At 37.9% G+C, this 18,041-nt stretch overlaps 2 protein-coding genes across 2 annotated transcripts in view; both read left to right on the forward strand.

The window, feature by feature from the left end:
- IFNAR2 (interferon alpha and beta receptor subunit 2) overlaps positions 1-2,204 on the forward strand; it is a 54,836-nt gene extending 52,632 nt beyond the window's left edge. Inside the window, exon 9 of the mRNA XM_044670210.1 lies at positions 1,166-2,204. Coding sequence (XP_044526145.1) covers positions 1,166-1,864 — 699 coding nt within the window. The 3' untranslated portion in view covers positions 1,865-2,204. The remainder of the gene's footprint in view (positions 1-1,165) is intronic.
- A 10,975-nt stretch (positions 2,205-13,179) lies between these two features.
- The window catches only part of IL10RB (interleukin 10 receptor subunit beta), a 43,799-nt gene continuing 38,937 nt past the window's right edge, over positions 13,180-18,041 (forward strand). The window contains exon 1 of the mRNA XM_044666860.1: positions 13,180-13,369. Coding sequence (XP_044522795.1) covers positions 13,318-13,369 — 52 coding nt within the window. The 5' untranslated portion in view covers positions 13,180-13,317. The remainder of the gene's footprint in view (positions 13,370-18,041) is intronic.

The raw sequence follows: 18,041 nt of genomic DNA on the forward strand, positions 1-18,041 counted from the left end.
CACTTCCTAACTGTGTGACCCTGGACAAGTCACTTTAACCCCCATTGCCTAGCCTTTACAATCTTAGAAATGGTTCTAACAAGAAGGTAAGAGTTTAAGGGAAAAAAATTCACCTTCTCTTCTAATTCATTTTATAGCATGAACTTTAATTGTCTGGCCCCTATTGTTTTTATGCCTTAGAACTAATATTTAAAATCAATTCTATGACAGAAGGTAAAGGTTTAAAAAATAGGTACATAAATAACATTGCAAGAATAGTAGTTAGAAAGCATTTTCCTTTTTAAAAAGCTTAGGTTACCCTTTCTCACAAATTTGTGCCATTTTCTTATGAAGAGTGAACTCACATTTAGAGGACAGAGACATGTGTAGGGTGTGGTAAAAAGTGACTTAGATGGGGCAACGGATGGCTCAAACTTCTAGTGCTTGGAAAGCTTCTTTTTCCTTTTAGAGACTTTCCAAAACTCCCTTTGGATCTAGCTCCCTTCTTCACAGGCTGCTCAGCTGGCCTCCCACAGACTGTTTCTTTCTTGGATACATGGACAGCACTTCTTTGCACCACCACAGATCCTTCTCTCCATGAAGTCATCTCCTCCCTTGAACAATCATCTCTCTTTATTAATGTCTGTCCTTGGTGTTGTCTCTGCCTTGTGAGCTAAATGCATTGTCATTTCCTAATCCAGGTAAATAAATGTTAGCTATATTAGCTATGAATTAGGAAAATAGGGCAAATGGCTAAAAAATGATAAATAATTTTACAAACTATCAAATGAACAGTCTAGATAAATGTCTTAGGAGTTCAGAGGAGGAAATGATCCTTAAAGACTAAGGTTAGTCATGTAAAATTTTCAGAAGAGACTAATATTTCATTGCCCCTTGAAGGAGAGAGACAGGTGAAGGATATTACAACTAAGAGGAAAAACCTGGATGTATCAGGAACCACGGTAAAACTGCCTAAGATTCCTATAAATCCTGTAGAATAAGTTTAATATTTTTGACTTTATAATGTTTTTTCATTAGGAGATAGAACAGAAAAGTGTACAATCATACAGTCTCAGGAGTTGACCATTATTGATTTAGAAATTTGAATGATGGTTGCTGGTGAACTATAAAAAGCAAAATTTCAGCATTAATATTTCTCTCCTCCATCCCTTTTTTTCTCTTAAAGGATTTCCCTCGTGTTATACCTGGCCCACTTCAATTGCATTATGAGAAAATTACAGTGGCAGAGATCATTTACAAAACCAAGAAGAAAGAAATGCTTAGTGAGAGTGATGACAAAAGTGACATTGAAGACAAAAGTGACAGTGATTGTGAATCATCTCAGAGAATAGGAAATGGTTACACCATGAATTGCCTTGCCTCTAGATCTCTAAGTCAGGACTCCACATTCACCTGGAAAGAAGGTAATCCCACTGATTCAGATCCAAAAGAACCTGAATGTCCAAAGATGGACCCTCCTCTGGCTAACACAGATAGTGCCACATCAAATCAGTTAAAGCCTGGCCCACATGAAAAGGGAGTGAGTCGTTTATGGAGCTTCATTTCAGAAGGTAGTGCTTTTTCTTCTGAATCAGAAGACTGTTCCAATTTTAATGTGAATTTAAACACTGTATTTGTGGGAGACCCTGGAGATGATAATGCATCAGAAGAAGATGATGCTCAGATATTATTGCCTTTGCAGGAAGATAAAATAAAATTAGTGGATTCAGATGGATCTGAACTTCTAACTCAGACTGCCTGTGGAAAGATACCACTTCTCCATGTCCCCTCTAAAGAACAGCTCTGGTCTGAAAATTCTTCCTCTGATGAAAGTGTTACTTCAGAGTCAGATGAGAACCTGAAGGGTGGTTATCTAAGAAGATAAATCCTGATAAAACTCATAGACATTAATGAATATAATGTGATCTCTTTTCCCTCACTAGTTGTATATGGTCCCAAAGACTTAAGAGAAAAGGAGGAAAACCAGACAACGAGAACAACTATCAGGATAAAAATCAAATATGCTAACTAAATGCATAGGAATGCTATGAAACTTATTTTTATGCAAAACATTGTTAAAATCCATTAAAGTGAAAATGCCAGAGTTTCCTGAGGCAGAAGTTAGATGTTTCTAGGAAGCATAAAAATTCAGACCTAAAGGAGGGGTAGAGAAGGGGCAGATAAAAAATTAAGAACTAAAAGGCTTGGGACAGGTAGGTGACTCAGTGGATTAACAGTCAGGCCCAGAGATGGAAGGTCCTGGGTTCAAATATCACTTCAGATTCTTCTTAGGTATGTGACCCTGGGCAAGTCACTTAACCCTAACTGCCTCATCCTTGCTGCTCTCCTACCTTAGAACAAATATTTAGTATTGATGATAAAATAGAAGGTAAGGGTTAAACGTTTTTTAAAGAAATAAAAGATTTTAATAAAGACAAAATTTGACACTGGCAAGCCTCAGTAAAGCCAAAGAGATGGTGGAAACATAAATACATATGGTCTGGAGAAGAATAGCATGTTATTAATTGTTAGGTGACTCTCAGGGTGAGTATTAGAACAACTGGATTTGAAATCAGAGGACTTAAGTTTTGTCTTGAAATAATTTAATAAATGTAAATCAAGGTACAAAATTCTGAGACTTATCCATTTATTAGCAGGACATAAACTTGTTAACAAAGTGGGTTAAGTGACTACCACAATTAGGCCAATGACCCAGAGAAGGAGACATAACTCATTTTCATCAGTTTAGAATAAAGAATAAAATTGGGAAATGGGGAGAAATTATGTAATTGGTTATAATGCTAGTGCCATTGTAGGGGCAACGACAACATAACTGGTTGGAAATTGGGGATGAAGGGCTAGGAACAACAACCCTCTCCTCTCCTGTGACAAAGAAATGTTTATTGTTTGTGTCTATCTGCAAGGTTAGAGATAGTGGGCCTGACTTCTTTGGATAATAAGCCTGATATCCTTGAAAGATGGTTTGGTGGTGTAAAGATTCTAGACCATACTACCTGGTGTCCACCTGCATCTCTCAAAGATAACAGATTTCCTTGAAGCAAGAAGAAAAGAGTAATTAACAGGATAACTGTACTGAGCTCATAGGCAAAGAGACAAAAAATGTGACTTGAGTGGTGAATAGGACCAATTAGAGAGTAAATTCAATTATAAAATGATACAAAATCAATTAAATTTCTTGTTTGAATCTTTCTCTGCCATTTACTGCCTCTGTGACCTTGGAAAAGTCATTTTGCATTTCCAAACCTGGATTTCTTCATATATAAATTGAAACAGTCGAAGCATTATCTGTATAGTCCCTTCCAGCACTGTTTATGTATGATCTTTTATGTGCCAGAGTTTCACCACCACTGCTGGTGAGGGGATTTTTGTTTTTGTTTTAATTTGTTTTACTGATATCTTTTGTTTTTATATTGCAGCCATTTCTCATGCTTAACCCCTAAGTTGAACTGTTTCTCTTGTAAGAGAAAAACAGTATAAAAATACCTAATAAAGGGTCTTTTTCTAATAATTTACTCAATATTCTGTCCTCCTAGTTCCCATTTCTCTGCAAAGAGAGAGGAGATATGACTATTCCCTATGCTTGAAAAGTAGAGAGAGGAGATATGACTATTCCCTATGCTTGAAAAGTTCTATATCCTCACCTCTGCATCAGTGACAAGGCCAACAAGGTGCTATTAGATAAACTCAAAGACTGCAGCTACTAAAATTCATTATCTGACAAAAACTGCTAGGAAAAGTGGAAGGCCATGTGGTAGAAATTAGGTATAGACCAGAGCCTCTCATTCCATATACCAAGAGGGACATCACAAACAAGTAGAAGAGTAAGGAAGAAATTAACTTTCAGATCTGTGGATAGGAGAACCATTCATGAACAAAAAATAAAAAGGACAATCTCGGTTGCACAAAATTTTTCAAAATTTAACACAAAGTAAATACAATTAAAATTAGAAATAAAGTAGATAATTAGGAAGTGAGGGAAGACCTGACTCTGTGTTGCCTACTAAGAAGCTCTGAAGTTCTTTCACTCAAGAGAACTGCTTCTCACTATATTAGTGTAACACTTTTTTCTATATCCTTTTGAGGGTGATTGTATGTTAAATGAGCTCATTACTGTTTTATCACTGGGCAGCTAGAGTGCCAGGCCTGGAGTCAGAAAGATGAATTCAAATCTGTCCTCAGACACTTATTTGCATTGTGACCCTGGATGAGTCATCTGTATGCTTCAGTTTCCTCTTCAGCAAAATGAGCTGGAGAAAGAAATGGCAATCCACTCCAGTATCTTTGCCAAGAAAACCCCAAATGGGGTCACAAATTGTTGGGCATGACTGAAAAGCACAGTTTTATCCATTCAAGAGTAGAAGTAGAGGTTTTTGTTATAAAGATTTTTTTTATTTAGCTCCTTATAAATTTGAGTAATTAGACCTTTGTCAGAGGTTTAATTACTCAAATTTATAAGGAGCTAAATCAATTGTATAAAAAAATCAAGCCATTCCCCCAATTGATAAATGGGCAAGGGATATGAATAGGCAATTTTCAGATAAAGAAACAAAAACTATCAATAAGCATGAAAAAGTGTTCCAAATCTCTTATAATCAGAGAAATGCAAATCAAAACAACTCTGAGGTATCACCTCACACCTAGCAGATAGGCTAATATGACAGCAAAGGAAAGTAATAAATGTTGGAGGGGATGTGACAAAATTGAGACATTAATGCACTGCCGGTGGGGTTGTGGATTGATCCAACTATTCTGGAAGGCAATTTGGACTATGCCCAAAGGGCTTTAAAAGACTGCCTGCCCTTTGATCCAGCCATACCACTGCTGGGTTTATACCCCAAAGAGATCATAAGGAAAAAGACTTGTACAAAAATATTTATAGCCGCACTCTTTGTGGTGGCAAAAAATTGGAAAATGAGAGAATGTCCTTCAATTGGGGAATGAATGAACAAATTGTGGTATCTGTTGGTGATGGAATACTATAGTGCTCAAAGGAATAATAAACTGGAGGAATTCCATGTGAACTGGAACAAAGTCCAGGAATTGATGCAGAGTGAAAGGGGCAGATCCAGGAGAACATTGTATACAGAGACGGATACACTGTGGTACAATCGAATGTAATAGACTTCTGACTAGCAGCAATGCAATGATCCAGAACAATTCTGAGGGAATTATGGGAAACAACACTATCCACATCCAGAGAAAGAACTGTGGGAGTAGAAACACAGAAGAAAAACAACTGCTTGATCACATAGTTCGATGAGGATATGATTGGAGATGTAGACTCTAAACTACCACCCTAGTGCAAATATTAATAATATGGAAATAGGTCTTGATCAATGACACATGTAAAATCCAGAGGAATTGTGCGTCGGCTACAGGAGGCAGGTGGGAGGAGAGGGAAGAACATGAATCATGGAACCATGGAAAAATGTTATTAATTAATTAAGTAATTAATTAAGTGAACTTAAAAAAAAAAGAGTAGAAGTAGAACAGAGTTGTTCAGCAAGTAAGTGATGAGGATCAGAAAGAAAACAATTAGAGGAGAAACAGCTTTGGCTTCCTGTGGAATAGATTGTTCTTGAAGAGACCAAAAATGCAGTCCAGAGTAACCCTGAAGGTTTACTCATGTGCCTTTTTGCTGGCTTTCTATAAGTACGTGCCCACTCTCTTCCACGAGCACTGTCTTTATGAGGGAGTAGGATTCAGGTTTATATGTTGACTGTGATATGCTGCATATTTTTGTATTTGCATTGAAACTACTAAATGTAATTCTTGCTTTTGACTTATTGTTAAATAAATGTTTTATGTTTAAGGGTTAGTAGCTTCATGTTCACTGATTTGTATAAAATAGGAAGCAGCCTAATGGAGGCTTATGAGCTCATGTGAGTATACTCCCCTGCAACAGGAGTCTTTCTAGGATATTGAAAGAGTGAGACATATTTGTGTAGTGGTGGTCCATCTCTGAGAACCTAGACATGCTGACATCAGGACAAATTTAAGAGAATGAGCTAGCCCAGAAAGAGATATGGCCATGGGCTACATCAGGTTTTTGGTTATTCATAGTTTAACTCTACTACTTATAATTTTAAATTCAATCCTACTTTTTTTTTATTCCTTCCATTCTAGAATAAAGTGGTAAGGGCTAGGCAATAGGGGTTAAGTGATTTGCCCAGGGTCACACAGCTAGGAAGTATCTGAAACCACATTTGAACCCAGGACCTCCCATCTGGCTCTCAATCCACTAAGTCACCTAGCTGGCCTCTCAGTAAACATTTATTAAGTGCCTGCTGTGTGCATCATTAGGGATGCAAAAAAAAAAAAAAAGACAAAAGACAGTCCTTGCCTTGAAGAAGTTTACAATCTAAAGGGAGAGACCTAAAGTAAGCAAATTTATATAAAGCAAACTATTGATGGAATAAATAGGAATAATTAGCAGGGAGAAGGCATTGAAATTCAGAGGGGTTCAGAAAAGCTTCCTATGGAAGTTGAGAAAGGATTGGGGAGAAAATTATATCCCTGAATGTTTATATCATTAAAATATATAAAAAGCAAATCAATTCATGCAACTAAAAAAACTAGAAAAAGGACAAATTAAAAATCTGCAATTAAAAACTAAATCCTAAAAATCAAAGTAGAAAGGAAAATTGAAAACAAAAGAACTATTGAACTTATAAATAAGAGTAGGAATTGGTTCTATGTAAAAACAAATAAAATAGAGCACTGCTTAATTTGATTTTAAAAAAAGAGAATAAAATTATCAGTATCAAAAATTAAAAGGGTGAATTCACCTCCAATGAAGACAAAATTAAAGCAATCGTTAGCAGCTCTTTTGCCCAATTATATGATAATAATGCTGACAAACTAGGTGAAATGGATTCACAGAAATATGAATTTTCTCCAATTAACAAAAAAGGAAATAGAATACTTAAATAATCCCATCTCAGAAAAAGAAATTGAACAAGCTATCAATGAACTCCCTAAGAAAAATCTCCAGCGTCAGGTGGATTCAAAAGTGAATTCTATCAAACATTTAAAGAACAATTAATCCAAATACTATATAAACTATTTGGCAAAATAAGCAGAGAAGGAATCCTACCAAATTGTTTTTAGACACAAATATGATATTGACACATGCCAAGAAGACCAAAACCAGAGAAATAAAATTATAAACCAATTTCCTTAATGAATATAGATGCAAAAATCTTAAATAAAAATACTAGCAAAGAGACTCCAGCAATATATCACAGATAGGATTTATACCAAGAATGCAAGGCTGGTTTAATTTTAAAAAAACTAAGCATAATTGACCATATCAATAACCAAACTAACAGAAGTCACATGATTATCTCAATAGATGTAGAAAAAACCTTTGACAAAATACAACACTCGTTTCTATTAAGAACACTACAAAACAGGAATAAAAGCACCTTTCCTTAAAATAATAAGTAATAACTATCTAAAACCATCTACAAGTATCATCTGCAAAGCCTTCCCAATAAGATTAGGGGTGAAGCAAGGATGCCCATTATTACCTCTAATATTTAATATTGCACTAGAAAACCAAGCTGTGGCAATTAGAGAAAAAAGAAATTGAAGGGATTAAAGTAGGCAATGAGGAAACCAAACTATCACTCTTTGCAGATGATATTATCATATACTGTGAGAATCCCAGAGAATCAACTAAAAAATTTAGTTGAAATAATTTTAGCAAAGTTGCAGGATAAAAAATAAAACCTACACAAATCATCAGCATTTCAATATATTTCCAACAAAGACCAACAGAAAGAATTAGAAAGAGAATTTCCATTTAAAATAATTCTGAACAATATAAAATACTTGGGAATCTATTTACCTAGACAAACACAGGAATTATATGAACACAATCACAAAATACTTTTCACACAAATAAAGTCAGATCTAAACAATTAGAAAAGCATTAACTGCTCATGGATAGGCTGAGCTCATATAATAAAAATGACAATTCCACCTAAATAAATGTACTTATTCAATGCCATTGTGTAAATGGAATTAGCTCATCCTCATTCATTGTTAGACTCTAGCCATCAGAAATAATGTCACCTCACCCAACTTAGTGGGGAGGGGAGATCCCACATGTGACAACAAGTAACAAATCAAGAACAAGGGACTGCCCTTTGGGCAGTCCAAAACAGTGTTGAGGCTGCCATTTGTCCACTTGAAATTGAAGGTGGATGCAGGAAGTGACGAAAGCTGCTATCTCTTTAAATATGATGGTAACTTCCTATGGAAGAGTTGGTGCTTTTAACTTGGTGTAGAAGCAAGAGATCTGGCTGAGACCTCAGACAGCTTCCCTCTGAATTGTCATGTGGGTAAGTTAGGCTGACTTCCTTTCTCCTCCCTTGGCGTTTCTGGAGGCTCTACCCTCAGGGAGGCCTCTCTGGCCTCTCTAATTGTAAAAGACCTTGTAGCTAGTAGCCTTGTTTAATTGACCTCTGTGCTCCTCTGCTGGGGCCTCTAAATCCTCATCCTGTCCGGACCTCTGGTCCAGGCCAGCCTCTCCCTCTCTCTATTTCCCTACCTTCAACCTTCCTAATTGTAAATTAACTTCCATAAAAGCCATCCTGACTTGGATATCCAGATACCTTAAATATCTAGTTGGATATTTAAATACTTGGATACCTTAAATATCTAGTTTCCCCTCTTACACCATATCAATCCAACTACAAAAAAACTATTTTATAGAACTAGAGAAAATAATAACAAAATTCATCTGGAAAAATAAAAGGTCATGAATATCAAGAGAACTAATGAAAAAATATGAAGGATGATGGCCTAGCAGTATCATATCTTAAAATTTACCATAAAGTAGTAATAATCAGAACAATTTGTTATTGTCTAAGAAATAGAAGGGTGGATCAATGGAATCAATTAGGGGTAAATGACCTTGGCAATCTAGTGTTTTATTAACCCAAAGATCCCAGATTTTGGGATAAGAATTCACTATTTGACAAAAACTGCTTGGAGAATTAGAAAATAGTATGGCAAAAATTAGGTTTAGATCAATATCTCACACCCTGTATGAAGGTAAGTTCAGAAAAAGAGAGAAATCAGAGAAGTTTTCAGTTGAAGAAATCAAAACTAATAATATTCTAAATCCCTCTTGATTAGAGAAATTCAAATTAAAACAACTCTGCAGTGGAGGGAGAGAATTTGGAACTCCAGATTTAAGAGGCGGGCAGCTGCGGGGCTCAGTGGAAAGGGAGCCAGGCCTAGAGGTGGGAGATCTTGAGTTCAAATAAGGCCTCACCTATGTCCTAGCTTTGTGATCCTGGGCAAGTCACTTAACTCCCATTACCTAGCCTTTACCATTCTTCTGCCTTAGAACCAACTTGAATGGGGGTGGGGGGGGTGGGGTAAATTAAGAAGAAAATAATGTTTAAAATAATTAATTTTTAAACAAATATGTCTTGTCTGTACATTGTTGTTGCAAGTGGTCTCCTTAGTGTGACCTCTTTGAGAGCAGGTTGTTTGTTTGTTTGTTTGTTTGTTTTTTTATGCTCTTTTTTATACTCCCAGCATTTAGCACAGTGTCAGCACTTAAATGTTTGTTGAGTTGTTCACTTGGGAATTCCCATCCTGGCATTTACACTCTCTGAAATGGGTCTCTTATCTACCTTTTCATTCATTTCATGTTACGATCCTTCACATATTCTCCCCCTCCTTTTTTTTTAAACCCTTACCTTCCGTCTTAGAGTCAATACTGTATATTGGCTCCAAGGCAGAAGAGTGGTAAGGGTAGGCAATGGGGGTCAAGTGACTTGCCCAGGGTCACACAGCTGGGAAGTATCTGAGGCTAGATTTGAACCTAGGACCTCCCGTCTATAGGCCTGGCTCTCAATCCACTGAGCTACCCAGCTGCCCCCCATATTCTCCCTTTTAAACTGGTTTGCTAGCTACTTATCATCACAAAGCATTTAATCTCCATCTTCATACTTTTTCATATCTATTTCTTTATGTCTGAAATGCAGTCCCACTTCACCTTTACCCTACCCTTACAATCTCTAGCCTTCAAAGCAGAGCTGAGGGGCTAGCTCCAATATAAGGCCTTTCCTGATTTTTAACTCTTTCCCCATCCTCCATTTATGAGCATTGTCTTTTAAATATATATGTGTACATATATATTTAATTTTCCCAATTACATGTAGTAGCAATTTTCAACATGTATTTTCCAGCACTGACTTCTTAAAAATATTTTTCTTTGCTTAAGTAACTTGTCATTTGAACCCCACCTCCAGAAATATGATAAGGAGAGGAAGTCAGTTAAGTTTTCCCCTACGTTTCCTCTGCAAGGGGGAAAAAGGGGTTTTTTGGATTCAATATATTAAAAGATGGTCACCAGAGGATTGAACAATTATCAATCCTCAATTAAGAATAATCTCAAGTCAAAATTGACTTTTATGAAAGTTTATTTACAATTGAGAAGAGGGAGAGGAAATAAGGAAATAAGAATCTAACACAGTAGGTAAATTACTATGATCCTCTAATTAATCCAGGTAGATCTAATTAACCCTCAGCTGAGAGTCAGAGGGTCAGAGGCCCAGAGGTGAATGAAGCTTTCATTCACAGAGTCTATTAAAGGGAAGTTCCTTAAGAGAAGTTCAGGAAGATTCAGTCTTTGAACTCAACACATGGACTCTTTTTTTTTTAACCCTTAACTTCTGCGAATTGGCTCCTAGGTGGAAGAGTGGTAAGGGTGGGCAATGGGGGTCAAGTGACTTGCCCAGGGTCACACAGCTAGGAAGTGTCTGAGGCCAGATTTGAACCTAGGACCTCCCATCTCTAGGTCTGACTCTCAATCCACTGAGCTACCCAGCTGCCCCTCACCACATGGACTTCTAAAGAAGATACTGAAAGCAGTCTCACCAAGGTCTCAGTGTTCCAGCCAGCACTCCTCCATGAACCAGAAGAGCTCCTTCACCAGCTGCCCTCTTCACCAGAAGCCCCTCAGCTGACTGAGGACCTTCTCCTTTTAAAGGGGTCACTTATGCATCACTTCCTGTGCCTCCCTCCTAATTTGCGTGTCCAATCACAATAGACACTTCTCATAGGACAGCCTAGGGGGCAGCCAGTTGATTCTGATTCGTCACTCATAGGGACCTCCCAGAATTGGAAGTGCTCCAACCTTTGGGGATTAAATCTAAAGATGGCCAGTTTAGACTTAATCCAATTATCACACCTCCAAAGCCTTAGTAGACTTAGATGTCACAAGATGGTGTAGAGCAGGGGTTGGCAATGAATGGCTCTCAAGCCATATCTGGCTCTTTTGAGGGCCAGATATAGCTCTTTCTGCAGGAGCCATAAAGTCAAATTTTTTTCAGGCACTGTTACAGGAGCACGCACTGTGAGCACTGTACAGCTCTCACGAAATTACATTTTAAAAAATGTGGCGTTTATGGCTCTCACGGCCAAAAAGGTTGCCAACCCCTGGTGTAGAGTGTCTAAACATCTTATGTAGAGTGCTCTGGATCTTAAAGGGGCTTCAGAGAAAGAGAAGCAAAAGAGGAAGCCACAGGAAGGAAGAAATGTTAGAAGTCATTATGAGTGACTTCTGGAAGGAACCAGTAAGAGCTGAGAGATAGTCCAGATCCAAGAATCATTAGAGTGATGCATGTGAACCATTAACTTAGGAGAGCTCTGCATTGCTGTTCAAGCAGGAACTAAAGGAAAGAAGAAATAAGTATCTGATATGTTTGTTATCTACTCCAATTGTCTCCAAAGTGGGACCTGGAGTGCCTTGAAGGGACACTGAACAACTCCAAAGGAGCTGTAACATATCTGTAAGAGGTATAAACCAATTTGTAGGTAGGAAGATGCATTAAATCCTACCCCCACACACACCTTCCTGTAATAGTCTGTGATCTTATCTCCAATACAACCAAACCTACCCTTCATCCATTATCCCTCCATCCATTATCTACTTCTGTTCCCCAGCTCTTGGTGCTATTCAAAGCTCCTAACCCACTTCTACAACTGCCATTGGCCTTTGGAGCAACAGTTGCTGATGTGTATGTTCCATTGGGAAAATTTCACCCATTTCATTTCCAGCATAACTACCCATTACCTTCCCCATCATATCATGGCTGCAGCTGGCATCCCTTAGAGGGTTATATGCTCTAGGGCAGTAAACAAGGAGTTATAGCTCTGCTCTTTCCAGTCTTCTTTGGTTTTGGATTAGACAGAATGAGTCAAGCATAAAGACAGCCAAGCAAGAACGGATAAATCCTAGATCTCAGACAAATCTCTAGAGTAGCAAGCTGAGAAGAGGGACTTAATGAAGACTAGCCACTCCTTTCCAATCTGCCCAGGATCTTCCTTCAGCAACCTGAAGCCAAGAATGCCCAAAAGATAGTGAAAGATTGGTGAAAACAAGAGTTCTCTTATTTTTGACTAATACTCATCTCCACAAATGAGGACAGTACTATACCAAAGGATTTTAGGAACAGAGTGTGTGGGATTCCACTTTCAAAGAAGGATCGTATTTGTTCAGCTGAGCAAGACTGGATGGGGCTTTATATCCAAAAGCATAGTAAAAGAGTCCAAATATATCTGCGATACCCCTGAACCAAATTGGTTCCAAGGCAGAAGAGCGGTAACGGATAGACAGTGTGGATTAAGTGACTTGCCCAGGGTCACATAGCTAGGAAGTTTCTGAGGTCACATTTGAACCCAGGGTCTCTAGGCTCCAGGCATGGCTCTCTAACCACGGAGTCATTTAGCTGCCCCTAGAAACCAACGTTTCTGAGGACTTTTGTTTGTTTGGTTTCGTATCTCCAGCGCTGAGGACTGTGCCCCACTTTTGAATGGAATAGAAATTTTCTAGAGTGGTGACTATCACTCACGTGAGCAAGATTAGGAGGAACAAATTGGACTTTTGGATTGATTGTGGACCCCAGATGGGATAAGGAACTTCAAAACCTCAGACTTTCCCAATTTGCACCCAGAGTCGAGCAATCACAAGTTGTGTGGGAAGGCTGGACCCCGGGGCTTTTCCCCGCCCAACCCTGCGGGCTGGTTTCCTGTAACTTACCCCTAGCTGAGCTGGGAAGGGTGACGTTCAAGCTCGAGGCCAGAGGGGTGGAGAAAAGGAGGAGGCGGGGCCAGGCACTGGCCCGGGAAGTTAGGGAGCCAGGTGAGTTAAGGGACCACTGCGCATCGCCCTCCCCTTCTCGACGGATTTTGGACCTCCTTTCCCCACCCAAAAAAGAGTCCTCCAAGAAACAGCCGCTCGGACCACGCGGAAGGAGGCTGGACTGGCAAGATCGCTGCCCACCCCCGGACATGGGAAGGAGTTTCCAGACTTGGCTGTACAGCAGCTGCCTCATAACCTCAGGTGAATTGAGGGGCACAGAAAGAGGGCTGCAGGGCTGGGAGACATCCAGTGACTGGAATCTAAAGTGGAATCTGTCTCCTTTTTCCTCTCCCCCATGTTTCCCACGCACTCGGAGAAACCCTTTCCCGCACCCGCTCCTTTGGAGAACTTGTCTACGTCTATCTTTTCCACCAAAAAAAGCTATTTTGACACCACCACCACGTTCTCCACAGCTATGCATTGGGCTCTTTCTGTCTCTCGGTCTCGGTCTCTGTCTCTGTCTGAGAGAGAAAGAGCGACAGAGACAGAGACAGAGAGCGAGCTTCTCCTCACCCTTGTTTAGGGGTTGTCCCACTTCCTGATGATCCTAGTAGACTATACTGACGCCCTTACCCCTTAAGTGTTGAGCTTCGAAAGTGGCAAAGCTGGCTGAGTTTCCTGCCCTGCCAGTATTCCCTCTATTTTTTGGCCACTTTCTTATTTTCTCTCTTTCCAGTACTACATCGCAACACTGGGAATAAATCTGGTTTTCCCAGTGCTACATCGCAACGCTGGGAATAAGTCTGGAATATTGGGCTTGAATGTAAAATCTCTAATATAAGTGAAATATTTCATAATGTTTTATATCTGTTTTTCTGGAAGTAGATTTCACAATACTAACAACCAACCACCAATTTGAATTAGTTAATTCAACAGCCTTTAATTAATACTTCATAGCTGTCAATTCTATTAGATGGTATGGAGATACTAGGAAAGCTCATTTGGAATGTAAATCTAATTAGGGAAACCAAAAAAGAACAACTAAATGGAAGTCAGTACATAAAATTGATATAACTAGCATAAGAACTATTCTGGAAAGTGAGGGAAAATGAGATTGGATATTACATTAAAAGTGAGATTCACTTATTCCTCCAGCTCACATAGAATCCAATTCAGGGCACAATATCTCAATTCTAGGAACTGCTTCTCTCCTGGGTCAGTTCAGCTTTTCCAGGATACCTTTTCCATTGCTAGTTAAGTCATTCATTTTCAAGTAAATTATCTTGATGTACAATCTGCTGTATTAGAAATGTGTCCCTCTGTTTAAATCAGAAAATTGATGAAGATTAAGGATTATTTGTACTACTTATGAATTAATTAGATCACAACCTTGTAAATTAGAATGTTCTTGAGTGATGAAAGAAAATAGATTTGGGAAATTTAAAATTTAAAATTTTAAATAATCTTTTAAAAATAGCTCAGAGCTTAAATGCTTTTTCCATTTATTAATACTTGGAAACATTAGAGGACACACTAGCTAGTAAACCATATCCACTGAATAATACCAGGATTCAGAAGCAAGCCATTGACTCCAAATCTAGGACCTTTCCACTGTATATTGCTGTTTCTTCAACAATGACTTCTTTTCAAGGAACTAATTTTCAGAGCTAAGAACCAAACCTACTCAGGTTGCAGAGTTGGATTGTGATGGTGGTATTGAATATCTGTTTATCTTGTTCTTGATACCTAATACTTCTCTATCATCTGCATGACTATCTTATCTTTGGAGTCTTCCAGGACAAAATAAATCCTATGAAACAGACACCAGATGTATATATGTGTGTCTATATATGCATATAAATATATTCATACATACATATATCTACTTATACGTAATTTATATATTGTAATATATAATGCAATATATTTGTATTTATACATATATAGTATACATTTTTTTATCTTTAGACCCAGTTCCCATTTAGCATATTTTTATTGATCACTCATTGTACACTTTGTGATGGGAGAATTTAAAGGCTTATGTGACAAAAAGGTACATTCAGCATACTGATTTACTACTTAATACAAGTTACCTTAGGAATGTTGCTTCAGCTGTCTGGCATTAGTTTCCTCATTTATAAAATAAAGAGGTTTGTTTGGATGATTTCCAAGATCTTTTCCAACTGTACATCTATGATCCTATGATTAAAAGTCCCCTCACAAATCTGATAATATTTAGGGTTGCCAGGGTGATGTCAATTATACAGCTTCCTATTCCTAGGATAAGTTTCTTTCAGTTTAGTCAATAACCATGTATTAAGTGCCTAGCTGTGTTATGAAAGATTTCCAGAAACCTATTCCATAGCTTTTATGGATAACTAATGTATCATTGCTTTTATTACATTAAAAATTTTTTTGAAGATTAAAATTTGATGAAAGACAATATAAAATATATTTTAATATAATCTCGTGCTGCTTTTTTTAAATTTTTTTTTTATTTTAAACCCTTAACTTCTGTGCATTGACTCATAGGTGGAAGAGTGGTAAGGGTGGGCAATGGGGGTCAAGTGACTTGCCCAGGGTCACACAGCAGGGAAGTGTCTGAGGCCAGATTTGAACCTAGGACCTCCCGTCTCTAGGCCTGGCTCTCAATCCACTGAGCTACCCAGCTGCCCCCTCTCATGCTGCTTTTTACCATTACAATACATATAAGGGAATTCATCTATATAACATTTTAAGGTTTGTAAAGCACTTTTTCTTATATTCAATAATCCTGGGAGTAGAAAGTCTTAGGAACTTTTTTTTAATCCAGATATGATTTCATATGTGTGAGAAGCTATAGATCAGTGGTTCCCAAACTTTTTTGGCCTACCTCCCCCTTTCCAGAAAAAACATTACTTAGCCCCCTGGAAATTAATTTTTTTTTATTTTAATAGCAATTAATAAGAAAGGTAAATGCACCTGTGGCCATCACCGCTTCACTGGATCACTGCAGCACCCATCAGGGGGCGGTAGCACCCACTTTGGGAATCACTGCTATAGTTGAAGTAATTCATCCCCTCAATGCACATAGGCAAGTGGTAATTTATAACCTTAACAGAGTTGCCTGGGGACACTGAGGAGTTAAATAATCTGCCTGTAGTCACATATCCAGTATGTGTTAGAGGCAAAATTTGAATCTAGGTCTTACTAGCTACAAGACAAGCAGTCTCTCCTCAGTGAGACAAGTGACTGCTTCACATAATAGATATTGTTTTCCATTTTACAGACAAGGAAACTAAGGACCAGAACAGGAAATGACTTCTCTAATATCACATGGCTAACAGGTGTCAGGGGCTGAATTTAAACCCAAATTTAAATCTGGAGTCTCCTTAGACTCCAGATTCAACACTCATTCTACTACATCAAGTTGCTTTCCATAAAAGTGATTCCAGTTCATCTGAATCATGATTTCTTGAAGGCTGTAACAACAGAATATAAGTTCTGATCATTTCTATCATAACAGAAAAGCTGTGAGTAGGATGCTATTGATAACTGATGCTATGTCTGATTTCAGAAAACTAGGCTAGTTGAGCCTAGAGAACTTTATCATCACCAGGAGGCTGGCCACTCAACAATGGATTCTTTAACTATGACAATCCATGAAACAAAAGAGCATTGGGTTCAGGATTCCCTTGAACTCTTTGCTTAAGTTGAGATTTCCATTTCCCTGTCTGGGGGCTCTGGTTCCCCCTCTGAAGATACAGTAATTGTAGTTACCCTGATTATGAGGTGAAGAGAGAGCTATCTGCTAGTCAACACAGATTGTTCTTTGACCTTTAGTTTTCCATTAGTACAGTATTCACATGACTTCTTAGGGAGCTGCTTCTTCCTTTAAGTAGTAGCATTTCCACTATCATGACAGCAATGCATATCTACAATCACATTGGGCATCTGATCAAAGGATGCGAACAGGGAGTTCTCAGATGAAGGAATCAAAGCTATTTATAATCATATGAAAAAATGATCCAAATCACTATTGGAAGATAGTTGAATAAATAAGGATGACAGCTGAGTAAAAAAAAATAAGGCCTAAATATTGTCAGCAACTGTACAAATATAAATGAAAAAAAATTACAGTAACTGGACTTAGTGATGAATCAGCTGAAAAGGGAGTGTACCAAAGCTGATCAGGCAGGATGTAAAACTGCAGAAGGATGTAAATCTTAAGAAGGTCACCAAATGTCATCAAGGGTGGTAACTAATATTTATTCTTAGGACCATTCTGTAATAATGATGCTCAGAAAAATCTATTCATATAACTTATGCTAACATTGATTAGCAATGCTAGAATTACATTTTGATTAAATCAAAAGCACTTGCTATTATTAAAATAATCATAAAGGAGAGTATGGGATTTCACTTTCACAGAACCAACACAATCCCAAAGGACTCATGTTAAAAAACATTATCTGTGTGGAGTCTAAGTGCAGGTTGAAACAGACCATTTTTTACTTTGTTTTCTTCATATTTTTTAATGTCTTGTACAATATGAGGAATACAAAAATGTTTTGTATGATAGCACATGTATAACTGGTATTAAATTGCTTACTGCCTCAGGGAGCAGTGAGGGGAGGGAAAAAGAGAATTTGGAACTCAAACTGTTAGAAAGCAAATGCCAAAATTGCGTTTTGGCTGGGGAAAATAAAGTATTACAGAAGAAAAAAAAGAGAGAGAGAATCAACAACCTGACTACCTCTGACTGCTAAAAGTTCAACTTACTTACTTATTGAACAATTTTTTCAGGTTTGTTTTTTTTTAATTAAAATGCTAACTTTCCCATGATTTACTTCTTTCTTACCCAATCCCATTCTAATTGACATGACAATAAGCTAATTAGTCTACATAGGCCAAAATGCCTTGTTCTAGACCAGAGAAATACTAGTCCTATGGT

This window comes from Gracilinanus agilis, chromosome 3 (assembly GCF_016433145.1).
Source record: "Gracilinanus agilis isolate LMUSP501 chromosome 3, AgileGrace, whole genome shotgun sequence".
Classification (NCBI taxonomy): Eukaryota; Metazoa; Chordata; class Mammalia; order Didelphimorphia; family Didelphidae; genus Gracilinanus; species Gracilinanus agilis.